Below are 23,739 nucleotides of genomic sequence, written 5' to 3'. Positions count from 1 at the left end.
TATATTGGTATATAATACACAACTTAAAATCTTGTGTAAATATTGTCTTACCAAAGTTAAAAACCAAGCTGTTGTGCACAATAAGCAACCCAATAGAAAAACAATATGAAAAATAAAACAGATCAATGAAATTCATAAAAAGTAAATATGGTGTAGAATGTCAAACCTACATTTTCCTCTATTGAGTGTATTGTAGTGCCTCCAGTGCATTGTTTTGTGTGTGTTTTGTCCAGCTCATCAAAATATTGAGTAAAAGTCATCTTTTATTCATGCTGGTTACATGAGTCAAGTGCATAATTATAAGTGCTTGACCTCTGTAATAGTACTTTTATGTCCCTGTAGTCTTGCCATGATGTCTTATCATAGACTAAACCTGCCAAGAGCCCTTCTCTCTTTATGAACTCTAAAGGAGATGTTACCCACATCCATCCTGTCTGGCTACTATGCATTATATTATGAGATAAATAAATTAACAGGGCAGTGGAGCAGTAATCAGGGACTAAGCATTAACATCTAACAGTGAATCCCCATCTGTATTTATAGAAGGCTGGTCTTCGTCTGCAGGGATTAGGATCTTCAGAGGAGGCTGATTGGTGCAGCATGTTGGAGAGAAAGTGTGTACTCCGCCTGCCATCTTTAATCAAGCAAGGACTTCATAATGTCACATCTGTAAAGTAATACTTTAGAAAACATTTGACTAAATCCCTGGATGACTATGGGGGGAAAAATAAATAACTGATAATACCTAAAGCAATAGTTTCATGGCTGTTTGAGCTATAAACAACTTATTTATGACATAATTCAGTAGCTATTGTAGCTCCACTTTGAGGCACTAATACATTTCTGTCTGTGGGAGTGAAACAAGTCAAGAAAACATAAATCATATCTGGCAGATTACAGCAGACTTCATTAAAAAAAATGTATAACAATGCATGGAGCACACAAAGAAAACACTCCTGCATCAAAGACGGCAGCTCACAGGGAGGTGTTGATTACGCGCCATAGATTTATTTTTTTCCCAGACAGATGCAAGACATCAATGCTTTAGTCACATTTGTTCATTGCAACAGTTCATATTCATACTTCTTGATCCTGAAATTTAAACATAGGCTTTACGATGAAAAAAAAAATACATATACAAGCTTCCAAGAGCGAGTCCCATTGAAGACAGCAACAGATATGACTGGTTAATTAAAGGGAAACCATGGATTTTATTTATCTGTAGTCAAAGATGTCGTATCACGGTGGGTTTCAAAAACCCAAAGTAGGCCTATTTTTGTAAGCACAAATTCACATCATATGTACGCAGTAAGCACATTTGCTTAAAATTGTTTTCTTTTATCTAAACTTACGGAATTATCTCTGAATGAGTACAAAAATAACCTATGATTACAATTTCCAATAAAATGAAAGAAAATTATTATTAGTGCTTTGCATTTGTAAATTAGGAAACATTCGTTCTTCCTTTTCTTATTTAAAAGAATATGACTATCCTGTGCTACAGGTTGCAAACGCCCACTGTGCATAAGACAAATAATAAAGAAAGTAAAACAATGATTACCTCATCTGTGCCAGTATGACTAAAACACCAGTGTCTTTACAAAATAGATATTGAATGTGGATTTATCCAAATTAGCAATACTGGAGTTTTTGAACCTGACATTTTATCTCTTAATTTTCACTAACATTCAGATACAGTACATTGAGAAGCTGGTTCTAGATTAAGCAGCATACATATGCTGTCTAAGCAATTTATTTTTTGCACCAATGATGCATTTGCTATAAAGCTAAGCTGCAGTTCAATCAGCCATAAATCTTTGACAACCAGAAAACACAGAATGGGCACAGAAAAGCCAGCAGAGAGGTAAATGCACGAGTTGAGAACAGTTACAAAATCACCAAACAGTCACAAACACAAGCTTAGACAACGCATGAAGAAACTGCAGATGTAAAATGTTAATATCTTCTCCTTTCCCTTTTTATTTGTTTAGGACTTTTTGCACAGCATGGATGAAGTCATGCTTACCTCACACATGTATCTTTAAGACTGTCAAGCATATGCAAAAATAATTACAAATACTTCTCAGAGTTACCAACATGACTGCAGACAGAAACTTTACTGACAGCTACAAAAAAAAAAAAAAAAACCCTCCACAAATAAGCACAAGGGCATTTTATATCTGCAAAATTCACACATCTTTTGCCTAAACTTTGCTTGTCATTTCAGCATCAGAGTGGAATGATGCTTCCTAAAGTCATGGTCAATGTGGCTGCTCCTGCAGAAGCTCAAAAGCTAGCTGTGTGATGTGGCGCCATGCTTGCTGGATGTGGCGCGACTCAGTACTGCGTGCACAGATGGCGAAGCGCAGGACGAAGCGCCCGGAGAGCTGGCAGGGCACCAGGTGCAGCTCTCTGCTCTTTGTGATCTTTTTCAGTAAGTTCTGGTTCAGCTCATTGGAGCCCTAAGAGAAGGGACAGCCAAACTTTTTAGAGAGAGAAGAGGTTTGTTACATAAAAAAAAATGGACTAAAATAGGTCTTAAAGAACAAGAATCAGGTTCACGCTTTTAAACATTTTGCAGACTCTAGTCTAGAAGCTGGATATACACATTCCCTCTTCTTATCAGAAATGTTAGAGTATTATTTTTAGTGATTGGTTCATTGGCAAAAAAAAAAAAAAAAAGGGTTTTAAGCATAGTTCAAACATTTTAATAGCTTTGAGGTCAGAATCGTGTATAAAGCTTAATACCCTGCTTTGGGATCATTGTCCTTTTGGAATACCCAACTTTGTCCAGCATCCGTATCAAATATGGATTTGAGATGGAGGATGTCCTTCTGTTACATCATTTGAATCACTGTCTGAAACCACTGGCAGCGTAATGCAACCTTTAATATCGGTTAAATGTTCTTTGCCTTAAAGAAACACTTTGCCATCCAAACATACTTGTTGTCATTGTGGAAAATTCTCCTGTCTTTGTCTCATCAGACAACAAAATATTTTCCAGTTGCTAAGTCCAAGAGGACAGCTTCAACTTTTTACAAACTTGAAGATGTGCATTCTGGAGGAGGAGATTTTTTTTTTCTTGGTCAGCATTCATCCATGCATGAGAATGTAAAACTAGTTTCATCATGGGTAGAGGCACCGCAGCTTCCTGCTTAACAGGCCAGCCAATAGCAGTTTTTGAGTTGATCCTGAACTTCCTAAACAATTTCATTTCTTTTCCTTATTTGGAAAACTGAATTTGACATTTTCAAAGTCCCTAACCTAATCCTGTAGGCAGGGAATGGATTGCACCCAGATTTAGAGGAACCTCTTCCAATTCTATAGTGAAAAGAGGACAAATATTACAGGAATGAACAGATTAGAGAAAATTATTGGGCTGGTGTTGTATGTTATTACCTTAAGCCTGAAGCAGACCAGTCCGAGGACAACTTCAGCACAGATCTCAAACCTCTTGTCTGCTCTTACCAGGCTCTCAAACTCTTTGGCCAGCGCCACTTGCTGTAAACAGAAGACACCAAAAATGCCCTAAAGTTCAACATAAAGTGTACTCAGGAATGCACAGTGCAAGTAAACAAATATGAAACTTCATTTGATGATTTTTTTCTTTTCTTTTTCTCAAAATGTCAAGATGGAGGTTTAAATAATTAAAGGGTCTAACTTATAACTATGCAAAAATATTACTGGGTCAAGAAAGACATTTGTCAGAGAAGACAATCTTCTCTAACAATTGTTTTCTAATCGAACATGAGATTCAGTAAGAAAACCAACTCATGAAACTGAAGAAGTAACATTTCTGAAATAAAAGTAAACTTTTCGATGAACTTGCTGTTTTGTTGGTGTTGTTCTGTTTATTACTGTGGGGAAGCAGCATAAGAGACTAAACATTTGAAAAAAAAAAAAAGGTCATATTATTCCACATTCTGATGCATTGTTTGGATATTATGTCCCTTTAATTAAGTTAATATATTATTGTGTCTCAAAAAGCACAAGAAAACTGAACTAAAAGGTGCAAGTTGCGTCATTTTCCTCACTAGGTGGCAGTGTTGTGTTGCGTAACAAAAAGCGATCTTTAAAACAACCCATCTGGGAGTATTCAAGAACTGCATGTAATTGTCAGTAGTTTGACATCTGATGAAACAAGCTAGTCGTGTAATGGTTTACATCAACAAAGAGGCGAGTCCCGGGAGGCACAACATCAGCCATATTAATAGATTCTGCTTTCAACAAATATGATTTTCAGACGGGCTGCGAGTGATCAGCCATGCTGCTGCATAATTTATCCACTTAAGATCAGAGAGGCCCTTGAGATGCTGGATGAAAGTGAGCATCAGTCTAGCCATGATAATAAAGAAAGGACACTCCTTCACTTTTCCTGCCATTTCCTGTTGTGTGAAACGACATGCTGAACACAAGCAACGGCAATTCATCATTTTATTTATTTGTTTCCAAAAGGTTTAGTAGATAATTAACTGGAGTAACCTTATTTCCTGTCTTGTACTTATTGTATGTTCATTAAATATTTATTTCAAAACATGAGGGTAACTTGTTAGTGCATGCTGCACATGTAGTTTTTGAACCTTATAACACTCCCTCAACCCATCATCCATCAGTAAACAGAGATCTATTGCTTACATCCTGGTAACCGGCTGCTCAGGTTACCTCCAGTGGTTCGGAGCTTATGTCATCATTGCTCATCAAGGCTATTTTGTGGACAAAAAGAGAAGCTACTTAAAATAAAGTGGCCACAATATTGTGCCTTATTTACGTATGTAGCTGCAGTAATTCTTCTCAGAAGCTGCCACTTTATCTAAAATGGAGAATAAACTTGAAACAGGCTCATTTGATTGACGGAGCAGACCAGAGGGAGGAGGAGGAGGAGGAAGGGGAACGCAGAGAGCCAGGCATTCAGCCATGAAGGATTTAAAGGGAAAAAAAACGAGCAGCAATGCGGTCAGAGATGGGAGGAAATGTTGCTACCGAAAAGGAGATATCAGTCACATGTGTTCTATGTCTGACAAGATGGATTACGGTTACGCTGATGAAGATGAGTCAGGCAGGGGCACAGAAGAGGGACGTTATTGGCAAAGAGGATTTCGAGGGGTTGGATGTGCAAAGCGAAGATGGAGATGGCATTTATCATAAAGCTCAATTTTAGGGATGGGTAAAAGAGAAGAATGTCAAATAAATAGAGGAAGAAGGCAAAGTCAGTCAGCTCAAGAACTGGACTTTTTGCATGAACGGAAATAATATTTCCAGTGTGTTCATGATTGGCCTGTCTTGTATTTCTCTGTGTTGGCTCAGTGATGGATTGTTAAAAAAACAAAAATAAAATACTTTATCTGACACCCGGTCATTGCTGGGACAGATTCCAACCCCAACTAATCCTACACCATAATAATTATTAAGGCAGTCTGGAAAACAGATGGACTTTATTTGCACTGTCATGATGAAAAATTATAGATTATTAACAAATTATTAACAAATACCACTATAAAAGTCTACACCTGCAAAAATGGAATTTAATCAGAATTGCAAAAACATTCATAGCAACAAAGAAGACCTTAATTTAGAAGAGAATGAAAAAAAAATGAATTTCAAAGAACATTACACATAATACTGTGAAAAGTGTGGGGTTGATATTTTTCAGGGAAACTGGTCAGGATTTATTTCTATTAGTCAAAAAAAAAAAACTGGAAGCCATGTATCCTTTTCCTTCCAATTCACAACTGTGATCCACTTTGGGTTGATCTGTCACATATCCCAGTGTCACCAAGACACAGCAGGGGGGGCAATATTTCAGATGAATCAACTCATACAAAGGCAAAGATACATTTGGAAGCATCATACTCAGCCACTCAGCTGGTTGCCTACCTTTCGTATGTGAGCCTGCAGGCCCTTCAGCCCGTACATTCGAAACACAAACCACAACTTCAGAGAGCGAAACCTTCTTCCCAAGGGAATCTGCCAGTGCTGGAGTTTGGAGACAGAAAAGTGGTCAATACTACGACATTTGTGTTACTGCAGATATTCTGGTCTTTTACAATGATGATTTCTCTTACTCTGTAATCTGTGACCAGCCCTGTTAAAAGAAAAGACAATCAAATGTTGGTGAGACGATAATTTTGTATTCACACATGAGGTGGTCAAAATAACATACTAAACTCTTTGAGGAGATGTTCTTAGTTCACCAGACAGTCTTTTTTTTTTTTTTTCATAGACATGAATCAATTCAGTGAAACGCCAACACATTTTAGCTTCGGAATCATTTCGCTGATAAAGTTTCAGGCTTATTTTTTTTAACTGGCCAGGTGTTGTTCCTCTCCAATGTGCCCACCTTCTCTATCCTACTGATCACAGCCTTGTCACTCCACATCGCCTTCAGGTAGCTGATCTCTGCAGAATGGGGCTAGCTTGTGCTAATAACCACTAATTAGATTGAAGAGTCCGGCTTTTGTAAGGTGCCTCGATGTGGAGGGTGGCAGCTGCCTCTGCCTTTCAAACAAATTATAGTGCAAATCTGAGCCCATCTGCAGACTGAGACAATGCTCACCCCCCACACAAAGCACGTATAACAGACATGTTCACAGAGACATGGGTTATATCATCAAAGGTGGGTAGAGTTTAAATGCTTTTAAAAGTAGTCCAGCTAAGCATGTTAATTGAACTGACGTGAAAATAAAATCTTGTAAAGGTGTTTTTCGAGCACTAAATTGCTCAAACACAACATCACTGTTTGAGGTTGTAAATATATAGATTAAAATTCAAAGTACTTTTATGGGGTCCAACTGCTCTGCATATTATAGCTGAAGGTGACTGAAAAATGATTCAGACTCTACCTGATTCTTGGTTCTCATGTTTCAGGTAGAGAGGTTCCATTTTAAAAGCTCCAATGATGTCTGCCCTCTTCTTCACCCTGTTGATAATCAGGTAACATTTGTACTTCAGTAAATTCACCCAATATATTTTTGACCATTGTATTCTGAAATTCATAAATTATGGACTGTTTTTATGATTGGTTACTATAAGTACTACATGGCTTGGGTTCAGCGCAGGGGCGTGGAAACTAACAATGCCAGAGTTTGCAGCAGCATTTTCTAACAAGAAACAATCCCATCGTTTAACTTGTATTTTCAGATATTTTATTGTACAGTTACTTGGAAAGCCAAGCATTCATATGCCCTAGCTTGGTTGTCCTCTAGTGCTAATATTGTTCGCAGCTAGCTCAGTGCCAAGTCACAAACAGAAAACATAATGTTTATTCAGTGGGACTTTCATGCTAAAAAAAATAAAAACAAAAAAGCTAAATAAATTAAATAGAACCTATTCCCCCACATGCTTCGTGTCTGGTCACGAACAGACATGAACACGGGGTTTCTGTAGATCGGTGCGAATCGTTGACCTAGATTGGACCTGAATACAGAGTCCTTCAGTGACTCAACATTAACTCTAGCATGAATTTGGGTTTACAGAAGCTAAATAAATTATTTACCAGGAGATTTAAGCTCATAAAATAACACGAGTTAGTTCATTGTTAGCGATAGCATCCTTATCAGACTAAAATTACTTAAAATAGCACAATTCACTACTCACTCGGCAGATACAAGTCAACAGCCATCTAATGCTGCTTTTCATCCTATATGTTTGACCCAACTTCTGGCTCATCGTATAATATGAGGTCTGCAGCTCCGGGTAGTTAGATATGTGGATCGCCTCAATGCGGCTAAATCCTCAAGATTTTAAGAGAAGTCTTTTTTATACCGAGATAATACGGATCATTTCCTAAATATACGCATATTTTTTGAGATACCTCGGCTGTTCCAGCCTATTTAGGGCATTAGCTACTCGTTGTGATCAACTTTGCTTTGTTTTGAACCATAGAAATCCCCTTCTGGCCCTCCATCTGAATGTTGTGCGTCATCCGGGTCACGTGACTGAAACCCAGCAATACAAGTGCTTTTGGAGCAACAATTTAAGTTCTGTAGCACTAATTGATACAGAAGTTTTTTCCTTATATAAATCATCCTAAAATGTTCCCGTTTCAGATCATCAAACATTACTAAGGCATAATAATCAGTGAAGAGTGCATTAGATAGCATTCCTTCCTCGCTTAGAGATTAATACATTTCTGAATTTATATGTATTTATATAAATTCAGAAATGTCAAAAAAAAAAAAAAAACTACTGTCTCAGGATCTTTTATATTTTTCAGAAACTACTCATCAGACAAAATTTTTACAGTTTCACTTTCTATTTATGGTCTTTTTTCAGTTCAGTTTTGAGTGTTTTTACAATACATATTGGGATAAAACCTGTTGTCGAGAAAAGTCGAGCTCATCCCACTTCCCCATGCTGGAGATTTTAGTTTAATAATAACAATAAATAAAGTTATCTTTGAAACTGATTACACAGGTGACATCAAGACCCAACAGTAGAGTCAGACGGTAATAAAATTAATCTGGTTGTGTGTGTTGTTATTGTGTCCTGCTTTAATTCTACTTTTTTCTATTTAATCATAAAAAATCATAGTCAGGCAGAAAGAGAGTCATGCAACAGGAAAAGCAGGTTTCCTGGAAAAAGAGGAAGTTTCCAGCCTGCAAGACAAGAAGGAGAGGGCCGCTACGCGCATGAGGAAGTCACCCTGAGGCCCAAGATCTGCCACTCTGACTCAGTACTCTTCCTGTACTGGGAGCCTCCTGCTGCTGCAACACCTCTTTCATCATCAGGCCAGTTCTGGGGTTCAAAATGCCAAACTCCGTCCCTCTCTCTCAAAGTTTTTCTTTTTTAGTTCACAGTGTCAGCATTAGGGAAAGATAGGCTAGATTATTGATTTTACTTATTTGATTATTTCTGTTACTGATTTAAGCTGTACTGACCCTTGCAAAATTGCCTTACTAATAAAATACTTAGCATTAAGAAAATCTAAAAGATGTTGTGGACATTCAGTTAATGAGTCACCTTAAAGTTCTATGATGGTTGTAAAATAGCTATGAAGTTTGATTCTGGGAGGAGAAAGTGGAAAATGTTTTATAGGTTGCTTTTAGCCAAAACTAAAACACCCTTGGGACTCGCCCGAGTCACTAAAACCAACCTGGTTCAGTAACAAGTGCAAGTTGTAATAAGAGAAAGAGCGACCGTTAACAGGTGTGCTCTGTGAAACTAGTTGATTGTGGGCTGCTCACCCTAATTCACAGAGTGAAAAAGGGTGGGACATCTGGATGGAGGTCGTCAGAAACCAGGCTAGTCTTTCTCGACGCCAGCTTAAACAGTTTACTTCAGTTCTGGACAGGGTAAATCCCGGCAGATTTAGGAAACTCAATTCACCCGTTAGACGGAGAGCTGGTAGCAACATCTCCCTCCTTTGACAAGGGGAAGTAGAGAGAAAGAAGGGGTGGGGGGTGTTGTGCAACAACACTGTAGAAATCATTTTTTTTCTCATTACTCATTACCACATGCACATTCAATAATGTCCCCACTGCCCAATTTTCTATTTATTTTGTTGTCAGACTGAGGAAAAAGGTTATTTAAAAACCTCTTCTGACGCCATTTTTATCCTGTAGAGCAAGCACTATTTAGTAGATGCTGATAGATGGGCCAGGTGGAAGGCAGGATTCTATTTTTACAGTGCAAATGATGAAGGTGTAGATGGATATCAGTTCTCATTGTAGCTTCATGGATCCATGAGTGAAAGCAAAGACAAATGTGAAGCTATTGTGTCATATAGCATGAACACTGACTTTTGAAGAATGGGTTACTTTCTTGGAAAAATATTTTCAGAAAGCAAAGCAGAGTGTTGGGCACTTACCACATTGCAGAACAGTCAAAGTTGACTAAAAGAAACTTGTGTGGGTTGAAGTTGAAAGAGTCTGCATACTTTAAAATAAAGACAAAATTATTTATTGTGCAACATCATTCCTTGATTCACGTGAATAGAATCTTACAAAAGTATTTACACCCCTTAAACTTTAACAATTACTGGGTTTCAGTCAGGTGACCTGGATGACGCCAAAATGCAGATGGAGGGCCAGAAGGGGATTTCTCCGATTCAGAACAGAGCAAAATTGATCACAAGTAGCTAATGCACTAAATAGGCTGGAACAGCCAAGGTATCTCGAAAAAATACCCGTATATTTAGGATATGATCCTTATTATCTCGGTAAAAAAAAGACTTCTCTTACAGTCTTGAGGATTTACCTGCATCGAGGCGATCCACATAACTAACTACCTGGATGTATTTAGTTTCAAGTTGGGCCCGGTGAGTAGTGAATTGTGCTATTTTAAGTAATTTTAGTCTGATGAGGATGCTATCGCTAACAACGAACTAACTCATGTTATTTTATGAGCTTTAGTCTCCTGGTAAATAATTTATTTAGCTTCCCAAATTCATGCTGTATGTTAATGTTGAGTCGCTGAAGGACGCTGTATTCAGGTCCAATCGAGGTCAACGATTCGCACCCATCTACAGAAACCGTCATCTGAAACCCAGCAATATTTAACATTTATACGTCAAAGTTATGTATTTTACTTGGCTTTTTTGTGATTGACAAACACAAGGTAGTCCAAAACAAGGAATAATAGACAGCTTTTAAAATGTTTTACTAGTAATAATCATAAAAGAGTGGAATAAATTTGTATTTAACCTCTTTTACTCTGTCATAGCAAAACCAAACCAAACCAAACTCAGTGTAACTATCCCCAGAAGTTACAAAATAAAGTCCTCCTGTGGGCAATTTATTCTCAGTTCTTTGAAGGCATCAATGGTTTGTTAAAGAACCACTGAACAAACCGCATCCTGCAGATCCAGGAAGTCACTAAACAGATCAGGGATGAAGGGGTGTACTAATTTAAACAAAATAATCCCAACTCTGAAATATGGTGGTGAAAGCATCTTGCTGTAGGGACGCACCAAGAACTTTCATAAATAAAGTTCTTTCAGATGCTTTATTTCTAAAAGAACATAAGATCTGGTTAAAGTTTTGTATTTTGTATTGGTCTTATCACATGAAATCCCAATAAAACATACTGTCGTTCGAAGTTGAAATGCAAATAAATATATTTTGCACCAAACAAATAAATATCATTGTGATTTGGTGTAAGTTTGAATAACTAATTGTGAAAATCACTTTTTTTTGTAAAAACAAAATATATAACTTCATCCATCTCAGTGGTTGCAGAGGAAATCTAGTCACCAACATTAATGTCTAGACTAAAGGGGACCCAACTTATTTGCAATGCAAAAGAGGAGCATCCAGTCGGCAGCTTGAAGAGTGCACTAGATACCATTTCTTCCTCGCTTAGAGATGAGTTATTTCCAATCTGCTTCCATCTTTTTGTTACCTATCTTTTGTAATATCCTTTCCTCTACCGCCACAAATGCAATAACACAATGCAGAGACAATGTGATTTAGAGTCCTGGCTGACAGTTGCCATGCTGACTGACTCAAAGGATGCTGGTTGCCTCCTTATGCATCACTCATATCCTAGCAACCAGACAGTCAGGGAGGTGTCGTTCTGATGCAAAAAGGACCTGGATTCTACCTCATGTTCCAACCCAACACTGCAATACTGTTTTATGCTCTCAGCTCTGAGATGAAAAAAATATATAGACTTTGACAACAAATATTGCAAAATGGAAAAGACAGCAAAATTACAGAACAACATTCAAACTTAAAGTGTATTTGCGTTCTACCAGTCAAAGAAAAGATCAAACTGTTGGCGCTTTTAACATCAAGACAGCCTTCTCCTATCTCCTTAGACTGCTCTTTGAACTGGTGTGTCTAATAAACGGTGATATATAAAGGTCCAACGCTGCCTCAGGAAATTACTTTGTCCTTATCTCTGCATCTCTGCACAGCGAGGGGAGCAACAGCTGCTTGAGTAGAATCAAAAGGCACATTTATGGACTGCGTCTTATGCCGATTGTTTGCCCTGTTGCTCTGCTTTGCATGCGTCCTCCTTGACATTAGTCCATCCTTGACGTTATGCCCTTTTCAAGGACCATAAAGTCAGTGTTTTGTCGCAACAATCCAATAACAGGTAATTCTTAGGCAATTGAACAGAAAGTGTTTTTCCTTGTTAGTAGTCGGAGACAGGCTGTCCCTATGACAATGGATGAGTACTCCTACTTGTGACCATGATGAACAAAAGAGTAATTTTGTTTGAATATTTAATATTATTGTATTTTTACTAGGAGGTTTATTGATGCAGCTTGATTATTATATTATGTTATGCAAAACTGGCAATTTCGCAGTGGGCTATGTAGTTCCCTGCATTCATACTGTTTGTACATTTCATTTAGTCAGACTACAACCAAAAATCTTGTTACATTTCAATAGGATTTCTCCTTAGAGAAAAGGTGAAAGTGAGGCATAATTGTGAAGGGGAAGGAAAACGATTCATGGTTTTTGGTGCATCTTCTAATACAGGTGTTTTACACTATGTCTCTAACAGTTCTACACAGCCACAAACTAAATGGTTTGGATGGAGAGTGTCTGTGAATTATCATTTTCGAGTCATGTAATATATTGTCAATTTGATTGAGGCTTGGACTTTGACATATTAATAATCTTTTACACAGTGGTGGTACTGTACTTAAGTACAATTTTTGTGTATCTGTACTTTACTTAAGTAGATTTAATAATGGGTACTTTCTACTTTTACTCCACTACATTTTACAGTAAGTATCTGTACTTTCTACTTCACTACATTTCTACAAAAGTGTCATGTTACTCGTTACATCCAAGTCGCGTTGCGCTTTTTGTCCGTTAAAATGTGAGAGCTCCAGACATGCGCAGTGGTTTCCTCAGAGCGGGAGAAGATGTCTGTCTAATAGTCAGTAATATAATAGTGCTGGATAAATAATAGATATGGCGACATGTACAATCAGCAGCGCTTCGCTTTCACAGACGGTGGGGACTTAGTCCAACTTTTAGCGTCACTTCGAAGGAAAGCTTAAAGAAAGGTAAGATCTGTGGATGTGATGCTAGCAAAGCTAGCTGTACAGAGACACATGTTGGATCTGCGATGAAAAAAAAGTTGTCACTCATGCACTGAATTATTGTGTGGAAGTGTTGACTGAGGTGTCGCAAATATGGGACAACACTGTGACCAAAGTCTCCTATATAGTGATATGACATTCAGGAACGATCCGATTCTTCTGGAGGGATCTTTACTGATTAAATTTATTTCAGCTCTAAGTATTTAATATCTAGGTGTTTTATGGGGATGTGGATATTTCAGATCAATTTGAGAAGCAATTTCGATAGGTAAAACTTAATGTTTTTGTGTCACGTAGCGCGGGGTGCTGGTCTTGACTTGGTCTTCGGTAGGTGGTCTTGACTACAACGCTGCTATGTGGCTCCTTGGTTGCATGTCCTCCCCTGCCCACCTTCTTTCCATCCCCTTTCTGTTGGATTTCTTTAAAAATAAATGCCACTAGTGGCATGCTATGTTAGGACAGGAGACAAGATGTGTCCATCCCTTAAATTATGATGCATAGAATCACATATCTAAGTCTAAACTATGTTACAGAGAGTAAACATAATAAAAACATGCTTTATCTGTGGCATTGTTTATTAAAATGGCACATTTCTAATGTATTAAAATTAAATACCATCGGTTCAATTAATTATATTGTATTAGGGATTAGGTATTATTCAGCAAGTACTTTTACTTTTAATACTTAAGTATTTTTAAAAACCAGTACTTTTTTACTTTTACTTAAGTACAAATGTTATTAATGTGGTAGTTTTACTTTTACTTGAGTACATTTTTGTCTGTGTATTTGTACTTTTACTTAAGTACTTTTTTGAGTATTTTCTCCACCACTGCTTTTAGCAGCTCTGGTTCAATATAGTGTTGTTGTAAATCTGGAATGAACATCAAATGTAAAAATGAAATGTTGAAAACTTTGTTTTCTTCCACTTAGTACCTCAAATATGAATACCAGTTTGAAGTTTCTGCTTATAGCATTACAGAATTTGAAAAAGTTAAAGGGATGTGAATACTTTTTGCATAGTAGAGCACGAACAAAGCACTTCCAAGGATTTCTACTCACCTCAATGCCATCCAGTAAAGGCCTAAATTCAGGACAAATAAAGGCACTCCCAGCATAAGCTGCATCAATGTGCATCCACATGTTTTCCTTATTACCTGAAAAAGATGAAGAAGTGGCTACATAAACTCTTAAAGAATAAACTGGGTTGGGAATTTTTTAATTTAAAAAAAATCCTGAGCCTCAAACATTAATCTCTCTCTAAATTAAAAGCCTAAAAATTAAATACTGAATATACATTGGAATGGCACTGGTACAAGTAATGTAATAAACATTTATATTTCCTTGGTCTTGGCTGAATCTGTTTTTTTCCCCCCAAACATCCTCCTTCTTATTAAATTTATAAAGAAAATAAAATAAACAATGTGCCTATCTAAAGTCAGACAGAACCATCAGAGCTTCCTGCCATGAGTAATCTGAGGGATCCTAGTTGGCTGCAACGTGCTGACTTACAAAGCGGTCCCAGCTCCATGATATGATCAAAAGCACATGATGGTGTGGTACCAAGAGTCGCGCAAAACTGAAAAACACAGATATCGATAATCAGAACCTCGAAGCATTCGGTATGTCATAGTCTGTTTTCACTTCCACCACAATAAGGCTTGAAACTGAAGATTTCTACACAAGAAAAGTGAATTCAAATTATTTTTTTTTCCTGGTATGTTATTCTCTTAAATCCATCTGAGGGTCTGATTTTGTTTTGGAAAGCAACTACAGCCTCCCCTTGATTGTTCGTTGATTTAAGTCTGTGGGTCCAGATGAGGCAGGAATTATTGCCCCTAACAAGATAGACATACATTAGTTCAGACAGAAACATTGTTATCTTTCAGCAGAAGCCTTGGGTGCATACAGCTGCCTCAGGAGGAAATTACATCATAGCTGACAGCCACAGCTGAGTGGCTGGAAGTGTATCTAACATGTGCGTTAGGTACTGTGGGTAGATGTGTTTTGTGTTGTTCTTTACATAGAAAGGGATGAGACCAGCTGCTTTGTCTTCCTCCAGCATCTTCCTCAGCATTTCCTCTCTAACAGCGTAGTGTTCGTCAGTAGGAACCTTCCTCATCATTACTGCTCCGATCAGGGCGGCCCGCTCCACAGAGGAATGAGCCTGAGGTGGGAAGACATATTTAATCCTTCTGAGGGTATTGATTCCCAGTTTTTATGCCATTTATCTTCCTGGTTTTCATGAACATGAAAAGTTCTTTGTCCAATACTACCCAGTGGGTGTATTTTGTTGTCATTAAATGTATTCAACAACATAGTTGTGTGATGGATTTAAACTGACTTAGGATTTATAAAGGCCTTTTTTTAAAGACCTTTATAATTCTTCAAGATCAAGAATTAAACTAATCTAAATATTAGCTAAAAACTTGGCAGATGAGCAGGTTTCGATCAGTTTTAACCCCAATTCTCACACATTGACATTGCATCTGAGTTTGGCTGTCCATGTTTGAATCAGTTTCACTCTGATGAGCCCAAAGCTCAGAGTGATGTTGCCGTGGCAGGTGCGGCTGAACCATAAAGTGAAGATGGCAGCAATACTCTTGCATCTATAACTCGTACAAATCAGTTTACATCCCTGCTTGACCTTTCCCATCTGTGTAGTTTCCATGTGTCTACCAGCCGTGAAATGACCTAATGCTGCATTCTGCCTTTATAACCCTCTGCACCTCTCCCAGAGGAAAAAGGGGGAATTTTTCAATACAATGTCAATGCAAGAAATCATACTTTTGTGGTTTAGCAGAACATTTTTCTTTTGAACTATGACGCAATAAAGAAAAGCCCTGTTTCAAAGTCTCAGATATGTAATAAAACAAAACAAGCAAAAAACACACACACACATTTGTTGATTTGAGTAGATCTCACTGGGAAAAGAATGACCTGCTCAGAATATTCTGCTCAGAACCTATTTATTACACTATTAGAGACCTAGTGCTTCATTACAGGGCAAAGCAGAGACATGGCGGGTTTATGGATTCTGGCCAATGGAGCTCAAGCTAACTCAATGTGGAGACAGACCATACAAACCACCACAATGAACTCTGTTTGGCAAAATGAGGCTGTTTTGGTTTTAGCTGAGCGTTTCAACAGTTATGAAGTAAAAGTGCAGTAAAATATTTGACTCATTGTTAAAAATAATTGGCTTCGGTGTCCCAGAAATAAAAATAGTGCATCAATTTGTTAGAGAGTTAATCTGATCAAAACTTAACCAATAAAAGAAAGATTTGCCCTATGCTGCTATGATTCCTTATTTTAGACTCGGGTTAGAGATCTGGTTCTTCAGAACCAGAGAAAAACAAGAAAAACACAGAAGGACATACTCAAAAGAACTTTGTCTTAAGCCTTATGTGATGTCACCAGATGCATAAGTCACCAGGGAGCTCGTCTTTTGGATTTTGTCTTGATTAAATGACCATCAACAACCAAATAGAGAAATAAATGAGAGCTTTGTGTTCCATAGATCTGATGCGAGTCTGATCGATTTTAAGAGGAACATCTGGACAGTACGATGCTTAAAATGCATTGGTCTAAAGAAACTGTAGGAGTAAAATAAATCAAATAAGCTTATTAATTATTAAAGCGTAAAGAAAATACATCCCAATTTTGTGATTATACTTTGTTTGGCTCCAAATTTTTGTTCTGGTCCTCCACTGAGGCAACCATCACTTGTTTATGTTAAGCCTGTCATGGTAGAAATACTTCTTCTTACTTGCTGTTGAAGAACATGAACTGCATCCCTGCTAAAGGTCTCTGTGGCCCTCAGGCAACTTCATAATCCAATCACAAAGTCAGTCTGGTTTCAAACCTGATCAGCAATAGCTACTGCCTCACTGACCCCCCACTCTGACTTTGTTATTTTTCACCCTGTGACGCATGTTGGAATAAATGATGACGACTTCTTAGATAAAAAAAAAAAGAAAGAAAGACGATAAAAAATAGTCACATAAACTTTACAAATACAAAGCCTGGTTCTCTTTTGAACCGTAATGTAAATGCTGTCAGATTTAATATTGTCAGCTTGGCATCCTCATTTGCAATTTAGGTAAACTAGAACAATGATTCTTGTCTTTGAAACAAAGGCTTTTCTTTACTCTTACACTTACCTGGTCAGATGTATAGGCCACCAGTTTAGAGAGGATTTCAGATTCAGACTTTTTAGAGTCTGTTGCCAAGACCCGTCGGACCGTTTTACACCGCGCAGCGAGCAAGGCCATCAGGGTCGCTTCACTGGCTGTGCCCTGTCAGACAATTACAGGTTCATCTGCATGTGACAAATGTTTGAAAAAAATAACACAAATAAAACGGATTCAAGAAAACAAGGCGTGTTCAGGCATGCAGGAGAATACTGTGGTTGGGTTTGTTCATATGATCCTTGTTTCTGCAAACCACTTTGTGTCTAAAAAATTAGTCAAATCTAGCAGTATATTGTGTTTTATATATCCGCTATTTTCTTTCACAAATAAACCCTAACTGCAATTAGTCATGTGTTTTTCTCTTTATATTAAATTTTGAGAACCCGATCAGTTTTAAAGAGGAGTTATTGAAGTTGGGGAAAAAAATTCACATTTTGAATAAAAGAATGTTATTCCTCCGTTTAGGAGCCCTTTAGTTTTATACAAGTCAATTCAAACTAATTATACAGACAGAATTCATGACAATGATGCATCCCAGACAACAAGCTGTTTTTAGTTGTTTATGTTTTGCTGCTTCAGTTTAAGCACATCGGTCAGAGTTTTGCATAGTTATAACTGCTGCGCCATACAGAATATAAAAGGAACTCCAAAGTCACCTTTTTTAAAAAAAAGTCCTTCCATTTCCTCTGTATGGTGACACACGGTTTGTAATAATAGGCTGGCAGTGTGCTGTCACAACACTCATTAACTCTGCAGCAGCAAGAAGAGCTCCTTTGGTTGCCATAGTGAGCTGGTAAGCTGCTATAAAAAAAAAAAAGCGAGAGTGGCAGGACAGAAACAAAAAGACGATGAGCCAGATGAGCATGCACGCATAAACGCGCCCTCGCACTCAGGTGGAAACAACAGAGGAGGCATGAAACGATCTATCATCAGAGTGCACTCTCCTGCCGCACCATTCACCGTCCCAATAACGCGTGTGCACGCATCTATTGCTTTCTGGGTTTCTGTCAATGGAACACTAAACTAATGCTTAGCCTTCTTCCACACGAAACAATACCGGCACCATCACTGTCATTTTTCTGTCGTGTGCCTGGAAATGACACAATCAAAAGGCAATTTCCTGCCAATTTTCCCCCGGTTTGAGCCAGTGAGAAAAGAAAAAAAGACAACAGATCAATAGTGCATGAATTGCTGATGATTGCAGGCAAATATGTCAGTCTAAATAATGGTTTCTCAGATATTTGTGCGTGTAATAATCTTCAAAGTCATTTAAAATGTTACCAAAAGGTACAATTATCTTCTAAATATGTGTTTCAATTTAATGTTTTCTTTCTTTGCCACTTTACTCAAACTTCAATGTTTTTTATAATATTTTTATGTTTTATACTTAAGTAAAGTGAATATATATGAAGTGGATTAAGAGAAGGTTATTTTTTGTTTTTGTTTACAAATAAAAATCTGAAAAATGTGATGCTGAGTTCAGCTAATCACTAAGCTCCACCCCTTTGTTTGCAAGTTTGACGTCCTATGCAGCCACTAATTATGCCACTGTTTGTTGGAAAGTGCCTCAATTTTTATGCATTTCTTTATGTTGGTCTTTCATATAAAATCCAAATAACGTACAGAGAAGCATGTGGTTGTCAATGTAAACCTCCGATAGTTTGATGTATTTCGTCTAACTTTTTTTTTTCTTCTTTTTATGGAAACACTTTAGAAAGAGATATTGTCTAGCAGGCATAAAACAGCATTGTTTCAGCATATACTCCAATCAAATCAAATGTTTTCGTGATTTATGGAGTGATGGCAGCAAGCCTCGGCTGTGGGATTTTAAATGGCAACCGAGACGCCACAAAAATATGCTCACCTGAATAACACCACCTCCATGGCCTTGTGTCCCGGCTATAAAACTCTCAGGCAGGTGCAGCATCTTCCCAAGCCAGTCTAACATCACTGTCTCCAGCTCGGTGCAGGCTGGACTGGCAGCCTAAAATGTCACCGCAATTCAAAGACACACATCAAAAGCTCGTTTCTTCTCGAAGGACGTGAGCTGAGGATAGAATCTGGAAATGTGGCGTCAATTAAAGAGAGAGTGCTGCATATGTGCACAGATTACCCAGGAAAATCCAATGCAGCCGATGGCCCCACACAGCATATCAGCCACCATAGCAGGGTAGGAGGAAGCTGCTGGAAAGTAAGCAAAGAAGTTTGGGCTGTGCCAGTGGGTGACCTGGAAAAAGATATATTAGATAAACAATGAAACGGTAAGTACTACAAATAACAAATATGAAAAGCCAACCTCGCTTTCTAGAGACAATATGCTACATTATGTTCTATCTAATACGTGAGTTAGGATTTATATTTGTCACTACTGTAAAAAAAAAAAAATTACACTTTTTTTGTGGGTAAAAAAACAACAACAAAAAAAACAATAGGAAAATCTTTGTAAATTTTATTGTGTTGACCAAATAAAAAGAGCAAATGGTGTCACCTCACCCCAGGCATTATGACCCTCTCCACATCGTGCATTATTTCCTCATAACTCTCAGGCTCAAGTGGGGCCTCGGTGGGGATTAAAGAACGGAGATATCCTGGTTCCAGATCCGGGTACACTGGTCGCTGTTCTATGTTTTCCAGGTAGTCTGCCACGTAGTCAACCATCTCCTTACCTCTGCGTCGGAACTCTGCTGCATCCATGATGTGACTGGACAGCAGTACGGATTATGGATTTGGCAGGACGTGGTGTTGGTGTTTCAAGCAGCTGGATGTGATTTCTTTAGAATTTCTGAATATTTGGGAAAGAATGCACACACACACACATTGCCTCTCAAGATTAACCTTTGCTCTAATAGTGGGGAAGGGATTGAGCATTATCGAATTAGCCAGATTTTTGACAGCAAGAATGGCTTAGAAAATGTTTTTGTCACTAACCCTAAATATAAAAATGTCACATTATCTGGTAATACCTGTCTTTTACACATAGAAACACAAAGACAAATGAAAAGCCTTCAATGAAATGTATTTTATTGCATAAATATAATAGCACATTGCAATGATAGAAAAATCATTGGTGCAACATTTTTTGGTGCAACATTTTTTGGTTTCCCTACTTTTAATGCTTTGTACAACTGACTTTTGCCTACAGAACAGCATTCAGTCATTTCCTATGAAACATAGGTTGGACCATGCAAACAGAGGATTTAGATCTAGAGATTAAGATATTCAAAACATCCTATAGTGATGGTTCCTATTATTATACGTTGTGTATATAACCTTATTCCTGTGCTGCTGTATTGATGTAACTGTTGTCGTTTTCCACTCTGGATAACTGTGCTGAAATTTAAGGTTTAGATTTTTTACATTTCTATAGCAATAATTAATTATTGCTAATTAATGAATTAATTATAATATATGTAATATCTGACTGATATTTTGCTACTAACTCTACAAATTTATTTACCGTGAAGCTGACAAATTAGCAAATAAAACAGAAAACATATTTTTATTGCTTTTAACCATCTACAGTTTGTCTGTATTGAACTACCCAGTCTAAACTTCTGCTCAAAATAAATATTTGCAGAGAAAAGCCTAAATAGATAATGTAAAGTTACACATATTTTGTGTTACATGAGCTAGGGGGATCAGTAGATCACAAAAAAAAAAATAATTGCAGAAGTTACAGTTCATTCAAAAATGACAATAAAGTCAGCTGAGTTAACGCAAATAAGCAGGATTTAAAACATATATTTAAAAGTTTCAGGATTATCTTTTTATTAGTGCTTAATATGAAGGGTTTGATCATTAAGTCTAAGAGGCTGTCCTTTGAGGCCTTTGTCCTAAAGGCGGCACATTTTAAAATGAATAATTGGACTATTGACCTCCCTACTGAGCCTTAAGCCACTTTCACAGTCTATTTTCCTTACACTGCGGTGTGACTCTAAAAGGTTTTCCTCAGAGCACTCTGGTTTGATACTCTCCTATAAAAATGTCCTGACAAGATATTCTTCTCTAGTCACCTGATCATATTTTTTTCAGCATCTAGTAAAATGAAAAACAACCTCATAAACATCCCTCCCTATACAGCTGACCAGTAGCCGAACATGACCTATACTTTGGGGTAAATGATTTACAGAAACACAATGACAATTTAATTCAATGGTAGGAGGAAAAGGTTGTATCTTATTCTCGTGACGGCCGTTCAAATAGCACAACAGGACATGAACATTGCCCCCTGCACCACGCCATTCAACAAGTGTTACAGAGCGGGTCTTTATTTTTTGTTAAGCGTCAGAGCTCTTATCCGAAGCCTTATCTCAAATAGGATTAGACATGCTATATGGATGTGAGTGTGGTGTGTGTGTGTGTGTACTCACACTTTTAGATCCAGAGACCTTCAGCAGCAGCGTTTGGATAGTAGATCCTCGCCTACTTTTTGTTTTGCGTCCAGGAGCAGCCAGGCGGACAGCCAGGCACGTGTTGAGTGTGTTTGTGTGTGTAAGCAGGACAGGAGACATTTGCTCCTTTTATCTCGCCTCTTACCACCCCCAATCCACCAACCCCCACGAGGCCAGCCAATAGGAAAGGGGATCATTGCCAACGCAAGGCAGAGTGATTCATAAAGTGTTCCTAACCCAAAGCACGCACGGATGAATAGAACCCAACTTTGAAATACACTTCACAAAATAATAACCACGATCTGATTGCACACAAAAAAATAATTTAGTGCGGTTATTGAATAAAAGCTGATGTTCCTGTCAGATGTTTATATGAACTCATTAGCAGCACTGCTGTCATATTAATTTAGGTTTGAAATCAGCATGAGCTGAGAGGATACTGACCCAAGAAAGAAATGTTACAAGGTCAACTGAACCCTGTAGATCACATACGAACAAGCCAAATGTCCTGTTGGTGAACGCTTACGCTTAGACAATACAAAGTTTTTCCTGTTTAGACACATTGACTTGAATAATGTTTGAATGTGTGAAGTTGAGTCCTTTAAACCCAAGATATCACTATATCAACTTTCAAAAAGTGGTGGAAGTCCTGTGCTCAGGGTTCATGTTATGGCTAGTTGTATTGGGTCTTTGTTCACAGTATTTAAAGTGAAAAAAGGAGAGAGAACTCATAATTCTTCACCTCAGATTAACCACTAATTGGCTGAAATTAAACACTAAGTGTGTAAATGATTCACAATACACATCAAAACCGATCTTTTTTTCAATACAGATGCCTGAATGTTTGTCTCTACATACCCTGCATGGCGTTTTATTGGTAAATCAATACAAGTTTTGACTCAAGTCTTGTCAGTGTTGTCCACAGGGGCTGCATTTCAGAATGCTGTTTCTCTGCGTGAGTCCCGAGTGATGACATGAACAAGGTGTTCTGCTGAATCCCAAAGAGCAAAGGTTTATATTGTTCATGCTCACTTCTGCACACCTCGACATGTTCCCTCCCCCCCATTCTGTAGATAAGTGTACATTAAGTATATTTGGACATGCATGCACATAGTAGTGATTGTTAATTTGAAATCATGCAGGCAATATGTAAAAAAACAAAAAAAATTAAATCCAATTGTTGCAAATTAGTTTAAATATACAAAATTTGGCATAACACCAACCAAAGCACATACAATTCTTGGAATTGTGGTATGTACATCAGCAGACTTTAATGGCATATATAAATCACCTTTAATGCATTTAGATTTGCTTTATATGTAAGCAAATCCCTTTTTGGTGTAATACTCATATGGTTATTTATTTACTGAGGTAACGGGTCTTCAGATATGTTAATCTTTAGTCATATTTTTCTATACACATTGACAGCTTAAGCTGCCTCATTTGCATGATTGATAATCCAAGTGGTGTGACACTCAGCTGGGGTCAAAAGGTCAGGCTCCGTGATTTTAAAGCTCACTCCCTATTTACCAGCTATTCACAAGACCAATACCCATACATTGTTAGAGCTCTGCTGGAGGTAGACATCTCCTAAGTATGTTTAGAGAATGAGAAATTTCAGTGGCACAATTTCATTTTATTATCCCTTAAGCTTTTTATAGAGCAGCACCATCTTGTGGATAATCAGAAAATCTCAGTTCCTTTAGAATTTGACCCTTTTCACTAATAACTTTCCACAAGGATATTTGCTTAAGTAAACCTAATCCTAAATCCTAGCTTGTTTGTTCTTGTTGTGTGTTGTGGATATAAATGTACGCTTGGACTCAGCAATGCGTAAAAAATTATATCCATGTTAATCTTGAGCTTTCTAGTAGTTAAATGTAATTTATTTAGAATTTTATCCACCTGAAGATTCATCTGAAGAAGAGTAAGCCCAGAGCACTCTACTGCCATCACTATGTTTTACTGAGGATGCAGTGTTTTTGGGTGATGAGCTGTTTAGTTTCATTCAATGGCTATCTTCAAAGTGTCACACGATATACAGCCCTAGAATGTACTGTGGTCTTTTCAGATTCACATTGTTGCACAATCATTGTCATCCTTTGCAATCTCTATGATACTCATGTTGAAAAGTTTGGAAAATCGAACAAAGTCACCATTA

General features: G+C 37.7%; 1 protein-coding gene across 1 annotated transcript; it reads right to left on the bottom strand.

Annotated features, from left to right (window-relative positions):
* Positions 1 to 986: 986 nt before the first annotated feature.
* Positions 987 to 21,741, bottom strand: ddc (dopa decarboxylase). Its single transcript, XM_015001033.2, has 14 exons — positions 21,558 to 21,741; positions 19,681 to 19,969; positions 19,301 to 19,414; positions 19,052 to 19,171; positions 17,158 to 17,292; positions 15,018 to 15,161; positions 14,507 to 14,573; positions 14,057 to 14,151; positions 9,806 to 9,873; positions 6,840 to 6,916; positions 6,063 to 6,082; positions 5,875 to 5,973; positions 3,400 to 3,501; positions 987 to 2,462 (listed from the first exon to the last, which is right to left on the bottom strand). Exons 2-14 carry the CDS (start codon positions 19,879 to 19,881, stop codon positions 2,262 to 2,264), a joined length of 1,443 nt encoding a protein of 480 aa, XP_014856519.1. The 5' UTR covers positions 19,882 to 19,969; positions 21,558 to 21,741; the 3' UTR covers positions 987 to 2,261.
* Between the last annotated feature and the right edge of the window lie 1,998 nt (positions 21,742 to 23,739).

Source organism: Poecilia mexicana, unplaced genomic scaffold (genome assembly GCF_051168715.1).
Source record: "Poecilia mexicana isolate PSO_F unplaced genomic scaffold, ASM5116871v1 scaffold_16, whole genome shotgun sequence".
NCBI classification, from domain to species: Eukaryota; Metazoa; Chordata; class Actinopteri; order Cyprinodontiformes; family Poeciliidae; genus Poecilia; species Poecilia mexicana.
The sequence above is the reverse complement of the archived record's forward strand: the minus strand, read 5'-3'. Positions and strand labels throughout refer to the sequence as shown.